At 42.6% G+C, this 24153-nt stretch overlaps 1 protein-coding gene across 1 annotated transcript in view; it reads right to left on the reverse strand.

Annotated features, from left to right (window-relative positions):
• LOC139368758 (adenylate cyclase type 6-like) overlaps positions 1-12460 on the reverse strand; it is a 44302-nt gene extending 31842 nt beyond the window's left edge. Inside the window, exons 1-3 of the mRNA XM_071108074.1 lie at positions 11938-12460; positions 9408-9657; positions 8234-9170 (exon numbers count right to left, since the gene is read on the reverse strand). Of these exons, the coding sequence (XP_070964175.1) occupies positions 8234-9170; positions 9408-9427 (957 nt within the window). The 5' untranslated portion in view covers positions 9428-9657; positions 11938-12460. The remainder of the gene's footprint in view (positions 1-8233; positions 9171-9407; positions 9658-11937) is intronic.
• Positions 12461-24153: the final 11693 nt, after the last annotated feature.

Genomic DNA, 24153 nt, shown 5'->3' on the forward strand with positions numbered 1-24153 from the left:
TTCTGCCCACAAATGGTCTATAGGATTGAGGTCAGGGCTTTGTGATGGCCACTCCAATACCTTCACTTCGTTGTCCTTAAGCCATTTTGCCGCAACTTTGGGAGTATGCTTGGGGTCATTGTCCATTTGGAAGACCCATTTGCGACCAAGCTTTAACTTCCTGACTGATGTCTTGAGATGTTGCTTCACAATATCCACATAACTTTACTTCCTCATGATGCCATCTATTTGTGAAGTGCACCAGTTCCTCCTGCAGAAAAGCACCCCCACAACATGATGCTGCCACCCCCGGCTTCACAGTTGGGATGATGTTCTTCAACTTGCAAGCCTCCCCCTTTTTCCTCCAAACATAATGATGGTCATTAAGGCCAAACAGATCTATTTTTGTTTCATCAGACTAGAGGACAGTTCTCCAAAAAGTACGATCTTTGTCCCCATGTACAGTTTGGAGCAGTGGATTCTTCCTTGCTGAGCGGCCTTTCAGGTTATGTCGTTATAGGACTTGTTTACTGTGGATATAGATACTTTTGTACCTGTTTCCTCCAGCATCTTCACAAAGTCCTTTGCTGTTGTTCTGGGATTGATTTGCACTTTTTGCACCAAAGTACGTTAATCTCTAGGAGACGGAACGCGTCTCCTTCCTGAGTGGTATGACGGCTGCGTGGTTCCATGGTGTTTATACTTGCGTACTATTGTTTGTACAGATGAACGTGGTACCTTCAGGCGTTTGGAAATTGCTCCCAAGGATGAACCAGACTTGTGGAAGTCTACAATTTTTCTTCTGAAGTCTTGGCTGATTTCTTTTGATTTTCCCATGATGTCAAGCAAAGAGGCACTGAGTTTGAAGGTAGGCCTTGAAATACATCCACAGGTACACCTCCAATTGACTCAAATTATGTCAATTAGCCTATCAGAAGCTTCTAAAGCCAGGACATCATTTTCTGGAATTTTCCAAGCTGTTTAAAGGCACAGTCAACTTAGTGTATGTAAACTTCTGACCCACTGGAATTGTGAAACAGTGAATTATAAGTGAAATAATCTTTGTAAACAATTGTTGGAAATATGGCTTGTGTCATGCACAAAGTAGATATTCTAACCGACTTGCAAAAACTATAGTTTGTTAAAAGAAATTTGTGGAGTGGTTGAAAAAACAGTTTTAATGACTCTAACCTAAGTGTATGTAAACTTCTGACTTCAACTGTAAGTATTAAAACCCTTTCCTCAGTACTTTGTTGAACCACCTTTGGCAACGATTACAGCCTCGAGTCTTCTTGGGTATGACGCTACAAACTTAGCACACCTGTATTTGGGCAATTTCTCCCATTCTTCTCTGCAGATCATCTCAAGCTCTGTCAGGTTGGATGGAGAACGTTGCTGCACAGCTATTTTAAGGTCTCTCCAGAGATGTTCGATTGGGTTCAAGTCCAGGCTCTGGCTGGGCCAATGATGGACATTCAGAGACTTGTCCCGAAGCCACTCCGGAAGCCACTCCGAATGTTCTCCCATCTTCACAGAGGAACACTAGAGATCTGTCACAGAGTGACCATCTGGTTCTTGATAACCTCCCTGACCAAGGCCCTTCTCCCTCAATTGCTCAGTTTGGCCTGGCGGCCAGCTCTAGGAAGTGTCTTGATGGTTCCAAACTTCTTCCATTGAGGAATGATGGAGACTACTGTGTTCTTGGGAACCTTCAATGCTGCAGACATTTTTTATACCCTTCCCCAGATCTGCACCTGAGCTCAATTTCAAGTCTCATAGCAAAGGTTCTTAATAACTATGTAAATAAGGTATTTCTGTTCGTAGTTTGTAAAGATGAGAATTTTTCTAAAAACCAAATGCGGAAAAAGTCAAAAAGTCACTTTCCGAATGCACTGTATAGGTCAGTGTGTAATATCTCTCGAAGGAAGGAATTAAAGAAGGATTTTTTTAACCATGTCATGAGAAGGAGACAAACAGGCCATTGAAACGTATTGACTATCCCCTGACTCAGAGTACGACAGCATGGCTCAATGTTCTGTCTGTCCGTTCATCTGTCCGTCTAATGGGCTTTCAGGAACTCTGTGGTGGTTGGGGATCAAAGGGGATCAAAGATCTATCCCTCAAATGCATTAGGTTGGGTGTCATGAAGTACCACGGAAAGAATTACCGGCGTGTTTGACTTTGTGTGTGTGTGTGTGTGTGTGTGTGTGTGTGCGTGCGTGCGTGCATGCGTGTGTGTGTTGTGTGCGTGCATGTGCGCATGTGTGTGTGTGTGCATAAGCGCTAGTGATGAGGGAAGAAATCTTTGACGATATATTGTATCGTATTGACAATATCGCAGTATTATGTTTGCACTAGCTGGCTGTACCTGCACCAAAACTCCAGTATTTTTCCTTCATAGCTTGTTCTCCATCTTCTTTTTAAATTGGAAGCCTATTATTTTCCAGCACTTTTATTTCCACGACTGATCAAAACAAATGTTCTCATGCTCTCTGTTGTCACTCTACAGCAGACATATGGTGTGTAATATGTTCAGAACATCGAATCGCAATAAAACCACAGTATTGAATCGCAATACATATAGAATCGTGAGAATCATGAGACACGCAATACACATATTTTTGGCACATAAGTATCATGATAATATCGTATCGTGAGGTCCCTGGAAATTCCCAGCCCTAATAAGTGTCACCAAAAAAATGCCCAACGTTGTGTGTGTGTGTGTGTGTGTGTGTGTGTGTGTGTGTGTGTGTGTGTGTGTGTGTGTGTGTGTGTGTGTGTGTGTGTGTGCATATGAGTGTGTGGGTACGTGTCAGCCTGTCTGCTAGCGTGCGCATGTGTGTGCTTGTGCATGATGGAGAGTGCGTGTTAGTGTGTGCAACATGGTACCCACACAGGTTAGGTTGAGTGGCTGCTATGATGCAGACTCTGATAAGACTGTTCCATGTGAAGCAACACAATGCTTAGCAGAAATGCTAAATACGCAGACCAATAAATGAGCTTGTACCACATAAGGAAACAAAAATGTCCTTAGTCATTTACAGTTCCACTTTGTGGTGTCTTCCTGTGTCGTCTTTGTCTCCATTGTTTCATTTGTCTGTGGTGGCCGGACACTGAGAAGAACCATGCCAACCTTTCCAATGTTTAGATCGGAATTACACAACTATTATGACAATTTTTCTGTGAGATTGTTACACACACACCTATATGTACAGACAGTCACACACACAGAGAGGACAATGTGTTGGCCTTCACGCTCCTAAAGAAGAACAAAGTACAGCATTTCTCACAAACCCTTTAATGGAGAGCCCTGAGCCAACAGAAACCACAGAAACCAGGGGTTGTGTGTGTGTGTGTGTGTGTGTGTGTGTGTGTGTGTGTGTGTGTGTGTGTGTGTGTGTGTGTGTGTGTGTGTGTGTGTGTGTGTGTGTGTGTGTGTGTGTGTGTGTGTGTGTGTGTGTGTGTGTCTGTGAGTGTGTGTGTGTGTCTGTGAGTGTGTGTGTGCGCGTGGGTGCGTGCGTGTATGTGTGTTTGTGTGGTTAATTGATTCCAGCTGGGAAAAGAGAAGACATTGATGATTACAAAGAGTGAGCGAGGGAAAGAGCAGAGGGGAGGGGGGGGGGAAGAGAGAGAGCATTTTCTAATTGAGTGAGGCTTTCTTCCAAAATGTTTAATTTGGTTGTTTGCAATAAAAAACTGAGAGAGTAGGAAGAAGTTTAGGTCTGTTTCGCTGGCTATGAAACAAAAATACTCAAACATGAAAGTTTTAGACTACACTACACACACAATACACTATAATGGCTATCCAAGTGACAAAATAAGTGGCATGTACTGAAATATTTGTTTCTAAACGCAGGATCATTCTGGACAATTAGCCTTGAGGTTAGCAGCTATGATGCAGCTAAAGGTATTAGTGTAGCATAGTCTCTCCACGGAGCACCTTTACCTGAACAACCATCTGATCTGGGTGTTAGATCTGCAATCCCCTTTGTTCTGCTTAAGGAAATACAAACAAACAAATTATAATGACGTGCATCTGAGGAGCCCTACAGTGTGAGCGGGATCTACAGTCTGTGAAGGGTTTGGCCTGGAGACTCCTTGAATTGCCCTTGGCCTCCCAGCGAGCAGTGAAGCTATTCCAGGATTTTTCTAAAGCTTTGCAATTATTACAGTGTTTAAAGACTTTTAAGAGTTGCATTGGGATTGCAATTTCACACATGCGTCATGCAAACACACATAAAGTGTACACACATGTGCGCGCACACACAGCATCTACCCACCAAGGCCTTTCAGAGAACACAGCCTTCCATTATTGTAAATGGAAACAATATGTGTACAGTCCCCTCAACCCACACAGAAACACACACTCATATGCACACACACACACACTGTCACATACACACACACACACATTAAAAAGGCTACAGCGCTAGTGAGTGAAGAAGAGGTCTTATTTCCACACAGACCATGACAGATTAAAGGCCCAAACACATCCTGGTTCTAGATTTGTAATCCAGCCCAGGGACACATGCTCTCAGCAGGGGGTTTGGATCAGTGACAGGTGGAGAGAGGCCAGCGATACATACAAGTGACAGGCAGACAACATACCCTGCATCCTAATTACACCACAATGTCATTACACTGTATGTGTTTGTTCATCATTATCTGTGGCTAACGTTGCCAACAGAAACCCAGCGAGGTTAATGAGTTATCGGAGAAAGGGGAAATACTTGCACACAATCGTAAAGAAGTGATGGATGGCACTTTATTACTGTACAGCCCTGTACACACATGGACGATCACAGGAAGGATCTCACCATCGCTCAGCTCTGCTCATTCAATAGGACCCTCATTCATTTTACCACAGCAAGGAAAACACTGTGTGCATTGAGGGATATGTATGATGTGGGGGTCATTGAGAACACCTTTACATTATGCACATGCCCAGTAGCCCAGTTCTCACCATATAGCACCATAGAGTTGTTACACAGATGTTGGTAGGCTACCATATTTCAGCAGTTACCTTTCCTACAGTGGCTTGATGAATAATAGACACTAGTCTAGTCATGAGTGACAATCCAGTATAGTTCTGTCTCAATGAATGAAAAACAACACGTTGTAAACTATCTCTTATCTCTCTTTCACAGAAACCAAATGGGTTCCCTTTTCCTCTTCCTAAGTAACATCCTTTGGTAAACAACTCTGTTTTTTACAAAAAAAATATGTGTATAGAGTATATAGAGTGTATATTTACACTGTGTATGTAACGGATGTGAAACGGCTACACTTGCTCTGAGACCTTGAAGTAGTAGTTCCGTGGCTTTTGTGGAGCTTTTGTGGAGCGATGGGTAACGATGCTTCGTGGGTGTCAGTTGTTGATGTGTGCAGAGGGTCCCTGGTTCGCGCCCGGGTATGGGCGAGGGGACGGTCTAAAGTTATACTGTTACATGTACAAAACATTAAGAACACCTTCCCCCCCACTTCAATTCTTCAGGGCATGGACTCTACAAGGTGTCTAAAGTTATACTGTTACATGTACAAAACATTAAGAACACCCCCCCCCCCCCCCCCCCTTCAATTCTTCAGGGCATGGACTCTACAAGGTGTCTAAAGTTATACTGTTACATGTACAAAACATTAAGAACACCCCCCCCCCCCCCTCCCCCTTCAATTATTCAGGGCATGGACTCTACAAGGTGTCTAAAGTTATACTGTTACATGTACAAAACATTAAGAACACACCCCCCCCCCCCTTCAATTCTTCAGGGCATGGACTCTACAAGGTGTCTAAAGTGTTCCACAGGGAAGTTGGCCCATGTTGACTCTGCTTCCCACAGTTGTTAAGTTGGCTGGATGTCCTTTGGGTGTTGGACCCTTCCTGATACACACGGGAAACTGTTGAGTGTGAAAAACCCAGCAGTGTTGCAATTCTTGACACAAACGATGTGCCTGGCACCTACCACCATACACTGTTCAAAGGCTTTTAAATATTTTGTCTTGCCCATTGACCCTCTGAATAGCACACATACACAATCTACACCTTCATCTACACTGATTGAAATTGATTTAACAAGTTACATCAATAAGGGATCATAGATTTCACCTGGTCAGTCTGTCATGGAAAGAGCAATGTTTTGTACACTCAGTGTATAAAGCCTGTAATCCTGACATTAAGTCATTTCATGCACAATTGCCTTGTGAAAATGTGAACCTGGACCAAGGCTGAGCACTCTCTCACTGGGCAGTTATCAAATCCTGTTTCCTTCAATCAACATATAACGACTAATGTTCTACCATGAAGCCAAACGTTCTTCTGTGTCCCCTTATTGTTTTTCCTGGAATGATCACCACATTATTCCTATCCCATATTTCCTCCCAATGGTCATAAACTGTTACACAACGGTTACAGTAGTACTGAATGCACCTAGCCTCAGCCTTCATACAGAACCCCCCACCCTTGGAAAAAGTACAAAGTGTCTCTTGTGTGGGAGCACAGAGACCTGAGTGATACTGCTTTATATTATCATGGGCCGTGATATTCTCTTTCTGGCAAACAATCACACACACCTGCACGTGCCATGAGCATGTGCACATACACGAGTATTCATGTAAGCACGTGCAAACACATACACACACGCACGTACACACACAAACACTCACGCAGACACAAATACACACACAGCCGGCCGGTCAAGGTTTTTAATTTAGCCCACTGACCTTCAGCTAGCCCCTGGGTCCTTGGCATAACGCACAAACAACCTACAGTAGGCCACACACACATACACACACATGTACATACACAAACACACAGATACACACTCACACACACACACCTGCACCCACACACACACACACACACTCACTGCCTCAACACACTGACAAACACACTATTACATAACATTCAGAAATATAGTGACAACACAGTGACATACACTGTTCCATCCAGTGACCAAAACATCTTTACATTTTTCTGAATTAAAATTCTATATTTTTTAAGACCTTTTTTTCCTTCTTTTGGATCTACATAACCTACTCAAAGTGAACGGAAATTCAAGTAACACTTTCAAGTATTGTGGTAGCAGCATCTTGTTATTTGTATGCTTGTCAACAGCAGGAGCAAAGACTATGTAAAAAGTTATCGGATAAACCTCCTCAGTCTTCTGAAAGCCTAACCCTGGGAGAGAGTCTTATTTTACAGTGGGACAATAACATCAATTTGAATGTCAAAGAACACCAGAATGACTTTCCAAGAAGTGTTGAGTGTGCCTGAATGGTCCAGTCTCAGTCATGACTTAAATCTGCTTGAAATCAAGGACAAGGTTTGAATATTGTTGTACAGCAATGATTACCAACCAAATGTACTGAGCTTGAGCAATTTTGACAAAAACAATGGATTTATGTTGCCTGAAGAGTTGTGCAAGGTTAGTAAAACCTTATTCAAAATGATTCACAGCTATAATGATTTCCAACGGTGCTTCCACCAAGTATTACCTCTGGTGTGTGAAGACAGACACACAATCAATACAACTTCATTTTTATGTATTTTTATTAATTCTGAACATTCTCTCTAATTTGTATTTTACCTTGAACATGTGGAGTAGGTTGTGTAGATTGGTAGGAACTCCCCCAATTTAATAATTTATTTTGATTGAATTTTAAGGCATCAAAATGTGAAGACTGTGCAAGGGGTGTGTAGACTTTCCCTAGGGACTACACATGCTGCCAAATCCACAAACATGCGCCTGAAAACAAAGTCAGACTTGAACCACATGGTTGGCTGCACTGATACAACAAATAATATTCTAGCCCGTGCTGTAGGTCCAAGAGCAAGGCCCAGATACCACAAAGTCTCAGCTTGCAAAGACACACTCACTGCAGCCATAGAAACATTTAAACAAATTAATACAACACACTGCAGGCCAAGAGGCACATCTAACCCCAAAAAGTGGGCTAGTAAGCTACTGCCTATATGGGTCATCACCCAAATGTCTCGTCAACCGTGAGTGGAATGGTAGGTCTACACTCAAGCCAAAGCAGAAAACTCAGTTAATTAACATAGTCGGACAACAAAAGGAATAGTGCCGGTCACAAATTATTTGGATAGTCGTGTCTGTGTTTGTTCATTGTCATGCCAAAGATGTCGCTTGACAACAATAGAATAGTTCCCTTCAGTTGTGTACACCATGGCACCCACATAATTAAATATAACATATACTATATCTTTATGATGGACAGGAGCAGGAAGAGTTCCTACCTGTTTCCAGAGGAACACGTCTTCCTGGTTGAACTGCCAGGTGGTGACCAGGTGAATGGTGGAGAGCACCCCTCCGCTCAGCACGGCTGCTCTCATCCTGACAGGCAGAAGCGTGTAGATGATGTAGATGAAGAAGACAGACCACCAGATGCCCTCAGATGCGCTGCGAGGCGCCACCATCAGCACCCCGAACACCTGCACCAGCAACAGCACACCGATGACCAGGTAGCTCACCATCCACATGTAGTCCTGGTGGAAGCCGTTCCGGTTACACACAACCATGAGGGCCATGAACAGGGCCATGGCCACAGAGAGGGCCGAGGAGTAGGCCACGTCCGGGGTTGCGTGGACACAATGGAAGGTAAGCATCACGCCGCACACAATCACCAGCACCCCCATCAGCATAGTGAGGGAGCTTTGGTTGAGCCTGAAGAAGTAGCGCTGGTACAGACGCTCCAGTTTATGAGACTGGAACTTCTTGGACTGGAACACTTGCATCACCCGCAGCCAGCAGTCCGCCACCGTCACCTCACCTTCCCCATTGGGACACTCATCCCCCCCCTTCCCACCACCTCCTCTACACCCTACCTTCCTCCCTTTCAGGTCCCCATCCTCAAAGCCCATGTCGACAGATTTGAGCCCCACCACTTCCCCGGCGGCGCCGCCCCGTTTGCCGTAGTGGTCCTCTTGCCAGATGCAGCGCACGCCAAAGTTGCCCCCCCCGCCCACCGCCCCAGCCGGCACTCCGCGGTGGTGGGGGTGGAGGGGGGCTCCAGAGGGGGGCTCCATGGCATCCGGATCCCGCAGGCAGCTCATGTAACGCGGGTTGCAAAGGGATGAGCCTCCCTTCTGCTTGGACTTCTTGCCATTTCGCTCCCCCCACGAGGTCTTTCGGTCATCCACTCTGGCCACTAGGAAGCCACTAAACCAGGACATTCTGTGTAGGAGGAAAGGGGGACACGCACAGCGTAGTAGGGTGGGGGCAGTTCGAGTTTCAATAAACTTGGAAACATTCATAGATCCACCAACTTAAATTAGACATGCAACATAGCCTTTCTGAAAATTATTTAAGAAAAAAAAGAACAACCTTCACATGTATTTTCTTAACCTAATGTCCAAAATAAAAACTGTTCACCTGTTATTCTAAGGTCACCTGTATGACTATGGACATTACCTGTGTGGGTTCTGGTACATATCCCAGCCCTATCCTCTCCAGCCCTTCCACTCATTTATCCCAGCAGGCAGAGGTTTGAAGAAGTGAGGGGTTTCAGACGCAGTTCTGCAGGGGTGTGGGTAGGTGGGTGAACGTGATCGGGGAAGGTCCAGAGGCGTGTCAAACCAGCGTTTCGGAATGAGCAGGTGATGTGAAAGACAGGGTTTAGGGAATCACTCTATGATCCGGCCTATCTCCAGGGCTTCTGAGTCTTGGAGGAGAGACACAAAACACAGACAAATACAGGTGAAATTAGAAGAGAATTAAGAAGTAAGAATTGTGTTAGCAAAAACCTCAAACCACTTAACCATACATTTATGTCATGGGTCAGTGACAGCACCCAAAAACAAAGTAATACATGAAAGTTGTACAATTATCATTCGGTGATGAAGAGCAACTCTCAATACGTGCATTCTAAGAATAGTCAGACAACAATACCATCATCATCACAAACAGAAGTGTCATGCCCATAGGGGGCACGTGCACCCTCTTTCATTTGTTGTTGTTGTTTCTCTGTAATACTACTAGCATTTTATGAGGCTGGCTTTAGCTAACCAAGATAGGTTCCCAATCTCCCAACCTCATAATTAGCTACCAAGAAGCCATTTCAGGCTATCAATCAAATTAAAGTAGCTAGCTTGTTTAACTATCTTAGCTGGCATACCTGCTGGCAAGGGAGGTAGACTTTAGATAAAGCAAGCGATTACTAAATGCACTGATTAAGACTCACATTCTTTTCAATTTTCTACCCAGATTTTTGCAGAGATGCAGAGAAACATATTTTGTTTCTTTAAAAAAAATAACCACTAGTCAGGAGGATACAGACAGCTCAAGAGGTCAAATCAAATCAAAATCAAATCAAACTTTATTTGTCACATGCGCCGAATACAACAAGTATAGACTTTAACGTGAAATGCTTACTTACAAGCCCTTAACCAACAGTACAGTTCAAGAAGAGTTAAGAACATTTTTACCAAATAAACTAAAGTAAAAATTTATAAAAAGTAACACAGTAAAATAACAATAACGAGGCTATATACAGGGGGTACCGGTACCGATTCAATGTGCGGGGCTACTTGTTAGTCAAGGTAATTTGTACATGTAAGCACGGGTGAAGTGACTATGCATAGATGATTAACAGCAAATAGTACCAGCGTCGGGGTGTCAATGTAAATAGTCCGGTGGCCATTTGATTAATTGTTCAGCAGTCTTATGGCTTGATATGAAGAAAAATAAACATATTTTTGACATAGAGTTAAGAATAATGATTAAGGCTATATATTATAGGAAAAAGCTGTTTCAGGTATTTGAAAAATGCTAAATTCTCCAACTTCTAGAAAAGGGCCTAGCCACCCTCCAGATCATCCCCCAGCCATCCTCACATACTTTTTGCCCCCTCAAAAAATGTTGTGTGTATGCTGCCCCTTATCAGAAATTAAACATTTGTCAAGGTTTAGGCTATTCTTTTCTTGGTGGCTTAACTATTTAAAGATGTAAAGAGGAAGGTGTGATAACAGGTGGTGGGTGTCAGAGCCTGTCATCACTGGAAGGAAACACAGATGACATGAAAATTATCACTGACTCAATCGCTCACTGATGAAGACAAGATCACTGGAAAAAAATCTGATTGGGCAACCATCATGGGCATGATGTCTGTATCACTACCCTTCTACATCTGCCTCCAAATACAGATTAAGGGTCAGTTTGACTCTTTACCTCATGGTGTTAGAGTTGGGCATTGGGGAAGGAAAAGCTGGACCTAGATCTGTGGTTTAGTGGCAACTTTAATTCCAAGCAGCTAACACACCTCCATCAACGCAAATGACCCTTCAAACGTACATTTCCTGAATCAATTAGACAAAGGAGGGATTTCTCCTAATTTCTGTAAATTTCTGTAGGCTATATTCGGGCACAAGCGCAACAAATCTTGGCACTTATATAAGTTGTACATTGAAAGAAATTCCACATTATTTTACCAATGACTACTGGAACTGATTTATCATCTGTGCAGAGCTATAGGCTACCCATCCATGATAATAATAAGGCTAGTGCAACATATTCTGTAGTCTATAGTAGTTTAGGCATATTTAAATGCTCATGAATGACATAATTATTTATTATTATATGGTTATATACTATTTTTACTATATGTCTAGTTCTGCTGATTTAGGAAGAACTAGACATATAGTAATAATTATATTTAACCTTTATTTAACTAGGAAAGTCAGTTAAGAACAAATTCTTATTTACAATGACGGCCTACCCCTGCCAAACCCTAACCCAGACGACACTGGGCCAATTGTGCACCGCCCTATGGGACTCCCAATCACGGCTGGAATCGAACCAGGGTCTGTAGTGACACCTCTAGCAATGAGATGTGCCTTAGACCGCTGCGCCACTCGGGAGCCCAATGTATAACCATGTAATAACTATAATAGCTAGGAAAACATTGCCTTATCATAAAAATCTAAATAATAAGTATAATGATCACCGTCACGACATTACAGTATCAAAGCTGATGCAGCCTCATAAATCCCAGTATTCCCTAAACCTATAGGCTCATCAACTGAGTGTTCCAGGGACAGGCCTCAAAACGACCTGAGCTCTTGAATGTGCAGAACGGCTTATATCAACGCAACGCAGATGTGTTGTCGCCTCTCGTTCCATTTTTTTTTCATTGGGAACACGAGAGGCCGCTCATGTCGGTAAGCATGTTGTGTTGTTGAAGCAAAAATAGATTTTCCTCGCTATGGCTATCGTATGCCTTCTCTGGCACGTATCCGTCCAGGCTGCTGGTCGTGGCTTCTGGTTGATCAAGAGAGGTTCAAGGAGAATAGCCTTCAGTCAAAGTGGACTCCGGCTCCGAACAGTCCCTTCTCTCCCGTGCACAAGGTCGACCAGTGCGGTGCCCCTATTACAAATGTCGTGATGTTGCCAATCGTTACGGCGTTCAACAGATACAATTATCTCTGGGTGTGTATGGCTGTGGCTGTAGACATCCTGCCTGGATCCTTTCCTTCCTACCTCGCTATCGCTTGTAGAATAGAATGCGGGGGGACTATTCCTCCGGGACGTTTGCACGACATTTCGACCGGACAGCAGCATGCTGGCGTTACATAATGCAAACAGTGTGTGCATACCCAGCTAGCACATTTGGTTCCTTGGAAGTTGTGGGAACGTACGTTTTTAGTTCCCCATTGGTTCTGTGAACAAAGCCATCCGTTTCCTGACAGGTAAAACTGAACATTTCGCCTGTTCTGGGAATGTTAATTTGTAGGTTGCAGTGAGGTTCTAAGAACGTTTTTTTACTATGGTTCCTGTAAATTTTTTCTGGGATGTTTTATTAACGTTCTGAGAATGGAAATTCTAGGTTATTTGAAGGTAATTAAATAACGTTCTGAGAAAATTTTTCAATAAAGCTTTTTATAATACTGCTAGTTTAGTTTGGGTTAACTGTTTTGAACTCCGAGCACAGATAGGACACACATACATTTATTTGCTTAGGCATTAATCATGCAAACACATTTAATTATTATTATTTTATTTTTTTACCCTTTTTTCTCACCAATTGGTAGTTACAGTATTGTCCCATCGCTGCAACTCCCGTATAGACTCGGGAGAGGCGAAAGTCGAGAGCCGTGCATCATCCAAAACACGACCTCACCAAGCCGCACTTCTTCTTGACACAATGCCTGCTTAACCCGGACTAGGGTTGCACATTTTGGGGAATATTCAGAGGTGGGAATTAACGGGAATATATGGAAATTAACGAGAATATATGGGAATTAATGGAAATATGCTAATTAATATTAATACCATTTAAATGTAGATGTTTTTTGCATTTTATATATTTACCATATCATATGGAGACAGAAACATAAACATTTTACCTTATCATAAGTAGACATAATTGCAAATGATTAATTCCTTCCAATAGAAATTCTAAAAAACGATTTAGTTACGGATTGAACTTTAATTAAATAAGTTGATTCTTTCACTGAACAACAAAAGAAAGGGAATATTGAATGATCCCCAATGATCCATCTCATCTCCCAAAAACATTTCCAACATACATCTATAAAATGATAGTCTAGAAACTAAAGCTTTGGTTGTCTTCTCAGGCTTCCATGTCTTCTCCCTGGACCTCCTCAATGTCCACCTCTTGAACATCAGACTCTGAGGCCTCATCTTCACTGTTACTTTCCAACCTTGTTTAGGATGGTTCGTTGTCAGGCTCAAAAAGCCTGTCACGCCCTGACCATAGAGAGCCCTTGTTTCTCTATGGTGTAGTAGGTCAGAGCGTGACTAGGGGCTATTCTAGTTTATAATTTCTATGTTGTGTTCTAGTTTATATTTTCTATGTTGGTGTTTTGTATGATTCCCAATTAGAGGCAGCTGGTAATCATTGTCTCTAATTGGGGATCATATTTAAGTAGATATTTCTCCCACCTGTGTTTGTGGGATATTGTTTTGTGTTTGTGCATGTGCACCACGTAGTCACGTTTAGTGGTTCGTTTATTGGTATATTTTTGTTTTTCTGAAGTTTCACGTGGAAATAAATATGTGGAACTCAACATCCGCTGCGCCTTGGTCCCGTTCTTACGACAACCGTGACAAAGCCTCACATTTGCCCGGATGGCCACCAGTTTTTCAACCCTTGTATTGGTCAGCCTGTTGTGTGCTTTGGTGTGTGTGTGTTCCCAAACAAAGACCAGTTGTTCTCTGAGGCAGGTGATGTTGGTTGGATTTGGAGGATGATGGAGGCAACAGGGGAAAGAGCCTCAGATCCACAAAGCCCCTTCCACCAGGTGGCTCATGAGATATGTTGGCACAACTGCCATATTGCACCTCCATCGCAAAACCCTTGCTTGGAAGTGTACTTCGCCAGACTGCCAAGAACCTTGCCCTCATCCAGGCCAAGGTGACGAGACACAGTAGTGATGACACCATAGGCATTGTTGATCTCTGCACAAAACAGGATGCTCTTGCCAGCATACTTGGGGTCCAACATGTACGCTGTGGCGTTTATGGGCTTCAGGCAGAAGTCTTCACGCTTTTTGATGTATTTCAGAACTGCAGTTTCCTCTGCTTGGAGCAACAGTGGAGTGGGCAGGGCAGTAAGGATTTATTCTCTTACATCTGCAAGCGGAGTCTGAACATCAGACAGGATGGCAGTGTCTCCCTCAATCCGTGCAATGACTACTGCTATAGGTTTCAGGCTGCTTACCACTCTCTCCCAAAATACATAATCCGGGAGGATCCTCTTGATGGGGCTGTCCATATCGGCAGACTGTGATATGGCCATTTCTTGGAGACTCCTTCCCCTCCAGGAGACTGTCAAACATGATGACAACACCACCCCAATGGGTGTTGCTGGGCAGCTTCAATATGGTGCTCTTATTCTTCTCACTTTGCTTGGAGAGGGAGATTGCTGCTATAACTTGATGACCCTTCACATACCTAACCATTTCCTTGGCTCTCTTGTAGAGTGTATCCATTGTTTTCAGTGCCATGATGTCCTTGAGGAGCAGATTCAGTGCATGAGCAGCACAGCCAAAGGGTGTGATGTGAGGGTAGGACTCCTCACATCACACCATGAAGCAGCCTTCATGTTCGCAGCATTGTCTGTGGTCCAAGGTCATTGATGACTGCCTTCACCTCATCTCCAATATAGAAATCGGTGTCTCTGTTGTCCCTTGTGTCTATGCTCTTGTAGAATATTGGTTGAGGGGTGGAGATGATGTAGTTAATTATTCCTTGCCCACAAACATTTGACCACCCATCAGAGATGATTGCAATACAGTTGCTTTCTCTATGATTTGCTTGACCTTCACTTGAACTCTGTTGAACTCTGCATCCAGCAAATTAGTAGATAAAGCATGTCTGGTTGGAGGGGTGTATGCTGGGCGAAGAACATTCAGAAATTTCTTCCAATACACATTACCTGTGAGCATCAGAGGTGAACCAGTTGCATACACAGCTCGAGCAAGACATTCATCAGCATTTCTCTGACTACGTTCCTCCATTGAGTTAAAAAAAACTTCTGATTCCAGGAGGACCATGAGCTGTTGCTATCGATAAGGTGTCTGATTCATCATTTTCATATCGAATAGAAGTAGAGGGACTTGTGTCAGAGGTTGCTTGTTGTGAGCACTGAAGGAACTTCATGCATTTGGCCAGATGATTCTGCATTGTTGTTGCATTCTTCACATATGATTTGGCACAGTAGTTGCAAATGTACACAGCTTTTCCTTCTACATTAGCTGAAATGAAATGTCTCCACACATCAAATAGTGCCCGTGGCATTTTCCTGTAAAGATTAGGGAAAAAATTAGTTTAAAAAAACAAATACAATTCCATGTAGAGATAAATAGTTAAGCAGTTAGATTAAACAACTCCTTTGTAGAATACATGTTATAAAATGAAACATGTATGGAAACAGGTGAATTAACACTCCTCAGTTAGCAGGCTTAAGCAAGCTAAAACACACATAGTAACAAAAACTAGCTAGCAGAAATTGTTAACCAGTTAGAAATGATTTAAGCACACTTTGCTGTAGGCTACTATTTACTACTTAATTTAAAAAATCATGTATGTCATATAACATATACAGTTGAAGTCGGACGTTTACATACACTTAGGTTGGAGTCATTAAAACTTGTTTTTCAACCACTCCACAAATTTCTTGTTAACAAACTATAGTTTTGGCAAGTCAGTTGGGACATCTTCTTTGTGCATGACACAAGTCATTTTTCCAACAATTGTTTACAGATTATTTCACTTATAATTCACTGAATCACAATTTCAGTGGGTCAGAAGTTTACATACACTAAGTTGACTGCTTGGACAGCTTGGAAAAGTCCAGAAAATTATGTCATCGCTTTAGAAGCTTCTGATAGGCTAATTGACATAATTTGAGTCAATTGGAGGTGTGCCTGTGGATGTATTTCAAGGCCTACCTTCAAACTCAATGCCTCTTTGCTTGACATCATGGGGAAATCAAAAGAAATCAGCCAAGACCTCAGAAAAAAATGTGTAGACCTCCACAAGGTCAAGTCTGGTTCATCCTTGGCAGCAATTTACAAACGCCTGAGGGTACCACGTTCATCTGTACAAACAATAGTACGCAAGTGTAAACACCAAGGGACCACGCAGCCGTCATACTGCTCAGGAAGGAGACACGTTCTGTCTCCTAGAGATGAACGTACTTTGGTGCGAAAAGTGCAAATCAATCCCAGAACAACAGCAAAGGACCTTGTGAAGATGCTGGAGGAAATAGGTACAAAAGTATCTATATCCACAGTAAAACGAGTTCTATATCGACATAACCTGAAAGGCCGCTCAGCAAGGAAGAAGCCACTGCTCCAAAACCTCCATAAAAAAAGACAGATTACGGTTTGCAACTGCACATGTGGACAAAGATCGTACTTTTTGGAGAAATGTCCTCTGGTCTGATGAAACAAAAATAGAACTGTTTGGCCATAAAGACCATCATTATGTTTGGAAGGAAAAGGGGGGGCTTGCAAGCCGAAGAACACCATCCCAACCGTGACGCACAGGGGTGGCAGCATCATGATGTGGCGGTGCTTTGCTGCAGGAGGGACTGGTGCACTTCACAAAATAGATGGCATCATGAGGCAGGAAAATTATGTGGATATATTGAGGCAACATCTCAAGACATCAGTCAGGAAGATAAAGCTTGGTCGCAAAAGGGTCTTCCAAAATTGACAATGACCCCAAGCATACCATCACAAATCCCTGACCTCAATCCTATAGAACATTTGTAGGCAGAACTGAAAAAGCGTGTGCGAGCAAGGAGGCCTACAAACCTAACTCAGTTACACCAGTTCTGTCAGGAGGAATGGGCCAAAATTGACCCAACTTATTGTTGGAAGCTCGTGGAAGGCTACCCAAAACGTTTGACCCAAGTTAAACAATTTAAAGGCAATGCTACCAAATACTAATTGAGTGTATGTAAACTTCTGACCCACTGGGAATGTGATGAAAGAAATAAAAACTGAAATAAATAATTCTCTCTACTATTATTCTGACATTTCACATTCTTAAAATAAAGTGGTGATCCTAACTGGCCTAAAACAGGGAATTTTTACTAGGATTAAATGTCAGGAATTGTGAAAAACTGAGGCTAAATTTGGCTAAGGTGTATGTAAATTTCAAAATTCAACTGTATTCACCCCACCCAGTTTTGTAATCAAAACTTACCAGAAAGCATGTAGTCCTTGGCTCATTGGCTCAGACAGTGTAGTAATGTGGGCTCAATAGCATCTCATTAGTGTGCAAGATCTTGACAATCAGCTGTACATGTGATGGAAGAGTGCACTGTACATGTGATGTAAAAATGCACTGTGCATGCAGAGGGTTGCAATTCCATTGAATTGGGGATAGTTTAACCAAAATATGCCACAAGACCTAGAATTGCCTTGTGTATCCCACAAAAAAGGTTCACTGTTATAAGCTAACTTTTTTTTGATGAATTTAAGCAAAATACCTCAAATTCCAGGGCTTAACTTTCCATGGAAGATTTCTGGAAAAAGTATGGACATTTCCCGTAAAGTTTCCAACCCTTTGTAACACTAACCCGGACCAATGTGTCGGAGAAAACACGGTACACCTAGCGACCATGTCAGCGTGCATTCCGCTGGGACAATTGTGCGCCGCCTCGTGGGTCTGGCGGTCGCGGCTGGCTGCGACACAGCCTGGGATCGAACCAGGATCTGTAATGACACAGTTAGTGCCTTAGACCGCTGTGCCACTCGGGAGGCCCCCGAACACATTTATTTTTGATTGTGGCACAACGTCAGTGAGATTTAAACCTATGGTCTTCTGTTCTATATCCATGAAATGAGTGTACTGCACCACCTGGATGGAGCTAGCATGCCATGTTTTTTTTTTAACTTATGCAAAGCTGTTCATTTTAGTCTATTCAAACATTTCAAAGGGAAAAGTCATTAAGATCAGGTGTGGCCAAATATTGGGCACAGCCAACACACCTGAACACACTTAACAAGATAGATAATAGAGAGAGTTTTGTTGATGCTGAGAATGGAATGTCTATGTTTTTAAATAACATTCTTAGCAGGGGTGTGCCGACATGGCCATACTCGTATTTGTAATCGTATATATAAATGTACAGTTGAGAGTCGGATCGGATCAGTTGATACACGTGATCGGAAAAAAATGGAAGTGTTTTAATATGCCTAAATAGATTTTGGCAAAATATCTCCCTGCACATTCTCACTACAAAAAATTATGCAGATTAGGAGCAGTGCCTCGGAGGGGTGGGTGTGTCTGTGTGTGTCTGTGTACTCAACTTGCAGCGGGCAGTCAAGTTTGCTGTCACTCAGTCAGAATGCACATTAGCGTTTAATATTTTTTCCATACCATTGCTCCACTTGTTAGATATTATTCACATTGATAGCTTGATAGCGAACCCCCTCACTATGTGATTTATCATAGTAGCAGGCAGCAGCAATCTAAATGATCAGACTGAAAACATGCAAGGGAAAGTGATCGGATGAAATTATGAAGCGAATGGCCGGAGAATTACAGCTTCACATGATCCAATCAAAGCAGCAGGATCAACGTACAGCCTGCTCTTCTCTTTACAGACAGGCAAACTATCCAGTTGAGTTATTTCGACCACACACGACTGACTCAAAGACAGTTCAGTATGGTTTAGAAACTATGTGACTGACTGACATGAGAATGATGCTTGCTGGCACCCGAAAATAACTTTTTTTTCTGATCACGGATAGTCAAAAAAAAGACTCGGATCATAATCGTATCCAGAAAATATCCCATATCCGTTACGATACCAATTTTGTCCAACTACTCGGCACACCCCTAATTCTTAGACCATTACAACATTTTTCTTGTGGTTTTTATGGAAAGTTTTCTTAACATTCTCGGAACAATGTGAGAACCTGACTTTAAATAGAACCATGAGGAAACTTGTAGGAAACATTATGCTGAAGTACTGAAATTCCCCCAGAAGAACGTTGTTTCTTAACATTCTCATAACAATGTGAGATCATGACTTTAAATAGAACCACGAGGAAATCTGTAGGAAACGTTATGCTGAAATACTGAAATTCCCAGAGAAAACTGTTGTTTCTTAACATTCTCTGAACTATTTGAGAACATTCCCAATCTCAAACCAGTTGGAGAACTTTCTTAGAACCATGTTTGAACTTTTAGCAAACATTCTGTTAAATTAATGAAATGCCAAGAAACTATCATTTTTTTGTCAAGTTCCATAAATGTGCTTAGAATGTTCCAAAGCCAAGCAACTATCCTGCACCATTACCAGAAAGTTGTGGGAATGTAGTATGCAAAATAACCATAGGATAACCACGCTCTCACCAAGCTCTAAGAAACTTATGGTTTTCTGAACGTTATGTGCTAGCTGGGTAGAGACTGGCATCCGTTCATAATTGTTAATAATCAGATCCTTATTTTCGTTTTTAGAGGACAGCTCCTATGTATATTACCCTATAGTATACCGTGTTGTGTGGGGAGCGCATCAAAGTAAAAACACATTTGATAATCGCATCATCAGACATATTGCCTGTTATAGGCTATTTATTATTGTAGTCTGGTGTAATTAATGTCAGCATAGGCATACGGTTTTATTAATGGAATGTAGGCCTAACAAGAGTGTAGCCTAATAACATAGGCTAATGGTAAGAATGTATCCAAGGTCTACGAGAGGCTAACGTAACATTCCATGCGAAGGCCGTGGGGCTATCATCAGCCGCATCCACAGTTCACACACTCGTTACATAACTCTGTTCAGTGTAACCTATGTGACAACCATAGCGGAGATCACAGCTATTACCATGTTGATGCTGTGTTACGGTGTGCGGCAACTTGTAGTCTACAATGTTGCATGTCACACCCGCCCGCTAAGTAGCCTATGTGTCTTCTTTCTAAACCAGCGAGGGGAGAATACATTCTAGCATGGCTCAGGCCCTGACTAACAAACGCCACGAGTCAATAAACACACGACAGACATTACAAACGAGCGGTGGACTATTCCACATTCCAACGCATCACTTCGCCTTATTTACTTTTTGTAGGGCTGGCTCATCAGCAGTTTTTTTTAACTTCCCGTTATGATGACCTAGCCTATATTTAATTTAAAATAACTCAAACATGGAAAAAAAACAGAAGCGTTGCGGTTGGAAATTCATTTTAGACGAAGATCCCTGCAGCTGCGACCTTTGAGATAGCAGCTATGACTGCAATGCCTAGATGGCAGCAGTCATTTTAGTGTGCTTCTCTAACCTGCAAACTATTTTATGTGAAACTCAAGGATATTAGAGCCTATAGCGTTAAATGCCTGTTTTTTTTTATATCCGTGCTTATATAGGGCTAATTACATAATTGAGCCATAAGAAACACGGATCGATTACTGAGACACTGCTATGATAAACACAGAGGACTCAGGCGCACAACCCCTATAATAATATAATAAAATTCCGCCAACTGCTTTTAATTACGCACTGATAGAATAGCAATAATGTCGTTTTCTCAAATTAGATGGGTGTAAAATAGAATAAGGCTTGGCCTGCCCTAGATAGCATACGACTAAAGAAGCCTACATCAAACATGCACACTAGGACGGAACACACTGGAACGAGGAATAACTCACCATGATCATCCTTCTCGCTTCTTTCCCTCCAAACTAGCCCGCACGAGCCAAGCCAATACTGGGAAGGATAGGACGAATTGAAGTCCCCGGTACTGTTGACGGTTTGAATAGTCAGAGAGGGGGACCAGTGGTGACAAACAGACATAAACACACAATATCCTCCTGACGTTTTCTCTCTCTCCCCACTCCCTTGCTTCTCCCCCTCTCTCCTCAGCTCCGACGCGCCACCGCTCACACGCTCCAATTCTGTCTCCCTCTCAGCATCTCTGCACTCCCTCTAGAGGTGCAACTCTGTATAACACGCTGCTGAGAGGTATACTGCAAAGCATGATCCATGAGTTTGTCAGATTTTCTCGTTAATTAAGAAAGCTAAACATAAATATGTGTTTTTGTTTGTTGAATCAACTAGACCAGGTTTCCCCAACTGGCGAATTTCGGCGATTTTATTTGGCCCACCAAGTTTTCGGAGCAAAAAAATACATTATTGTTGGACCTAACATACTTCAAAAACACCAGCATATCAGCTCCAAGTGATTTTAATTTAGGAAATCTGTTCCAAAGTATTCCCACACATAATAGAGAAACATGTGTGATTGTATACACATGTAAGCAAAGTTTGATATTATTATGTTTAAGTCAAATATTATATCTGTTAGGGTTTCTTATTTGTCATTGTCTTCCGGCCCTCTGACCATCCACTCAGGAAAAAATCGGCCCACGACTGATGATCCCTGAATTAGACCATGTCCATTTCAAGCTTATCATTCTAAAAAGTAAAGCAGTTATATCAGAATATTTAGACAATTTAGCAGTATACCCCTCCGGTCTATGCTCTGTATGAACCATAACACAGTCTATGAACTCAATATTTTTGTCACCTGCTACTGTGTTATGGGGAAAAGTTGTGATGGGGATACGTCCCCATGTACCTGTTACCCACTTAGTTCCAAACCAGATGCCAGATGCCACATCTACGGTGCATTCGGAAAGTATTCAGACCCTTTGACTTTTTCCACATTTGGATACGTTACAGCCTTATTCTAAAGTTGATTAAATAATTTTCCCCCCTCATCAATCTACACACCCACAATAACATAGCAAAACAATTTTTTTAGAACATTTTTGCTAATTTATTAAAAATGTAAAAAATGAAATATCACATTTACTTAAGTATTCAGACCCTTTACTCAGTACCTTGTTGAATCACCTTTGGCAGCGATTACAGCCTCGAGTCGTCTTGGGTATAACGCTACAAGCTTGTCACACCTGTATTTGGGGAGTTTCTCCCATTCTTTTCTACAGATCCTCTCAAGCTCTGTCAGGCTGGATGAGGAGCGTCGCTGCACAGCGATTTTCAGGTCTCTCCAGAGATGTTCGATCAGGTTCAAGTCCAGGCTCTGGCTGTGCCACTCAAGGACATTAATTAAGTCACTTGTCCCGAAGCCACTCCTGCGTTGTCTTGGCTGTGTGCTTAAGGTCATTGTCTTGTTGGAAGGTGAACCTTCGCCCCAGTCTGAGGTCCTGAGCGCTTTGGAGCAGGTTGTCATCAAGGATCTCTCTGTACTTTACTCCGTTCATCTTTCCCTCGATCCTGAATAGTCTCCCAGTTGCTGCCACTGAAAACCCCCCACATCATGATGCTGCAACCACCATGCTTCACCGTAAGGATGGTGCCAGGTTTCCTCCAGACGTGACACTTGGCATTCAGGCCAAAGAGTTCAATCTTGGTTTCATCAGGCCAGAGAATCTTGGGTGTTTTTTGGAAAACTCCAAGCGGGCTGTCATGTGCCATCTGGCCACTCTACCATAAAGGCCTGATTGGTGGAGTACTGCAGAGATGGTTGTCCTTCTGGAAGGTTCTCCAATCTCCACAGAGGAACTCTGGAGCTCTGTCAGAGTGACCATTGGGTTCTTGGTCACCTCCCTGACCAAGGCCCTTCTCCCCCGATTGCTCAGTTTGGCCTGGTGGCCAGGTCTAAGAATGATGGAGGCTACTGTGTTCTTGGGGACCTTCAATGCTGCAGAAATGTTTTGGTACCCTTCCCCTGATCTGTGCCTCGACACAATCATGTCACAATCATGTCACGTAACAAAATGTGGAAAAGGTCAAGGGGTCCGAATACTATCCGAATGCACTGTAATCTCAAGTACAATTTTACTGGTGGTGTACACAATTTAGCAGGTCTTATGGTGCGTGCAGCGAAACGCTTATGTTCCTAATTCCTATCAGTCAATGCAGTAAATGTCAACAAGCACTCAATAATCCAACATTTAAAAATAATAAAAAATGGCTATCCAGATTTTTTTTAAAGCAGAATTTTTTTTTGATACAAGTATTTGATACACTGCCGATTTTGCAGGTTTTCCTACTTACAAAGCATGTAGAGGTCTGTAATTTTTATCATAGGTACACTTCAACTGTGAGAGACGGAATCTAAAACAAAAATCCAGAAAATCACATTATATGATTTTTAAGTAATTCATTTGCATTTTATTGCATGACATAAGTATTTGATACATCAGAAAAGCAGAACTTAATATTAGGTACAGAAACCTTTGTTTGCAATTACAGAGATCATATGTTTCCTGTAGTTCTTGACCAGGTTTGCACACACTGCAGCAGGGATTTTGGCCCACTCCCCCATACAGACCTTCTCCAGATCCTTCAGGTTTCAGGGCTGTCGCTGAGCAATACGGACTTTCAGCTCCCTCCAAAGATTTTCTTTTGGGTTCAGGTCTGGATACTGGCTAGGCCACTCCAGGACCTTGAGATGCTTCTTACGGAGCCACTCCTTAGTTGTCCTGGCTGTGTGTTTCGGGTCGTTGTTATGCTGGAAGACCCAGCCACGACCCATCTTCAATGCTATTACTGAGGGAAGGAGGTTGTTGGCCAAGATCTCGCGATACATGGCCCCATCCATCCTCCCCTCAATACGGTGCAGTCGTCCTGTCCCCTTTGCAGAAAAGCATCCCCAAAGAATGATGTTTCCACCTCCATGCTTCACGGTTGGGATGGTGTTCTTGGGGTTGTAC

Source organism: Oncorhynchus clarkii, chromosome 16 (genome assembly GCF_045791955.1).
Source record: "Oncorhynchus clarkii lewisi isolate Uvic-CL-2024 chromosome 16, UVic_Ocla_1.0, whole genome shotgun sequence".
NCBI lineage: Eukaryota > Metazoa > Chordata > Actinopteri > Salmoniformes > Salmonidae > Oncorhynchus > Oncorhynchus clarkii.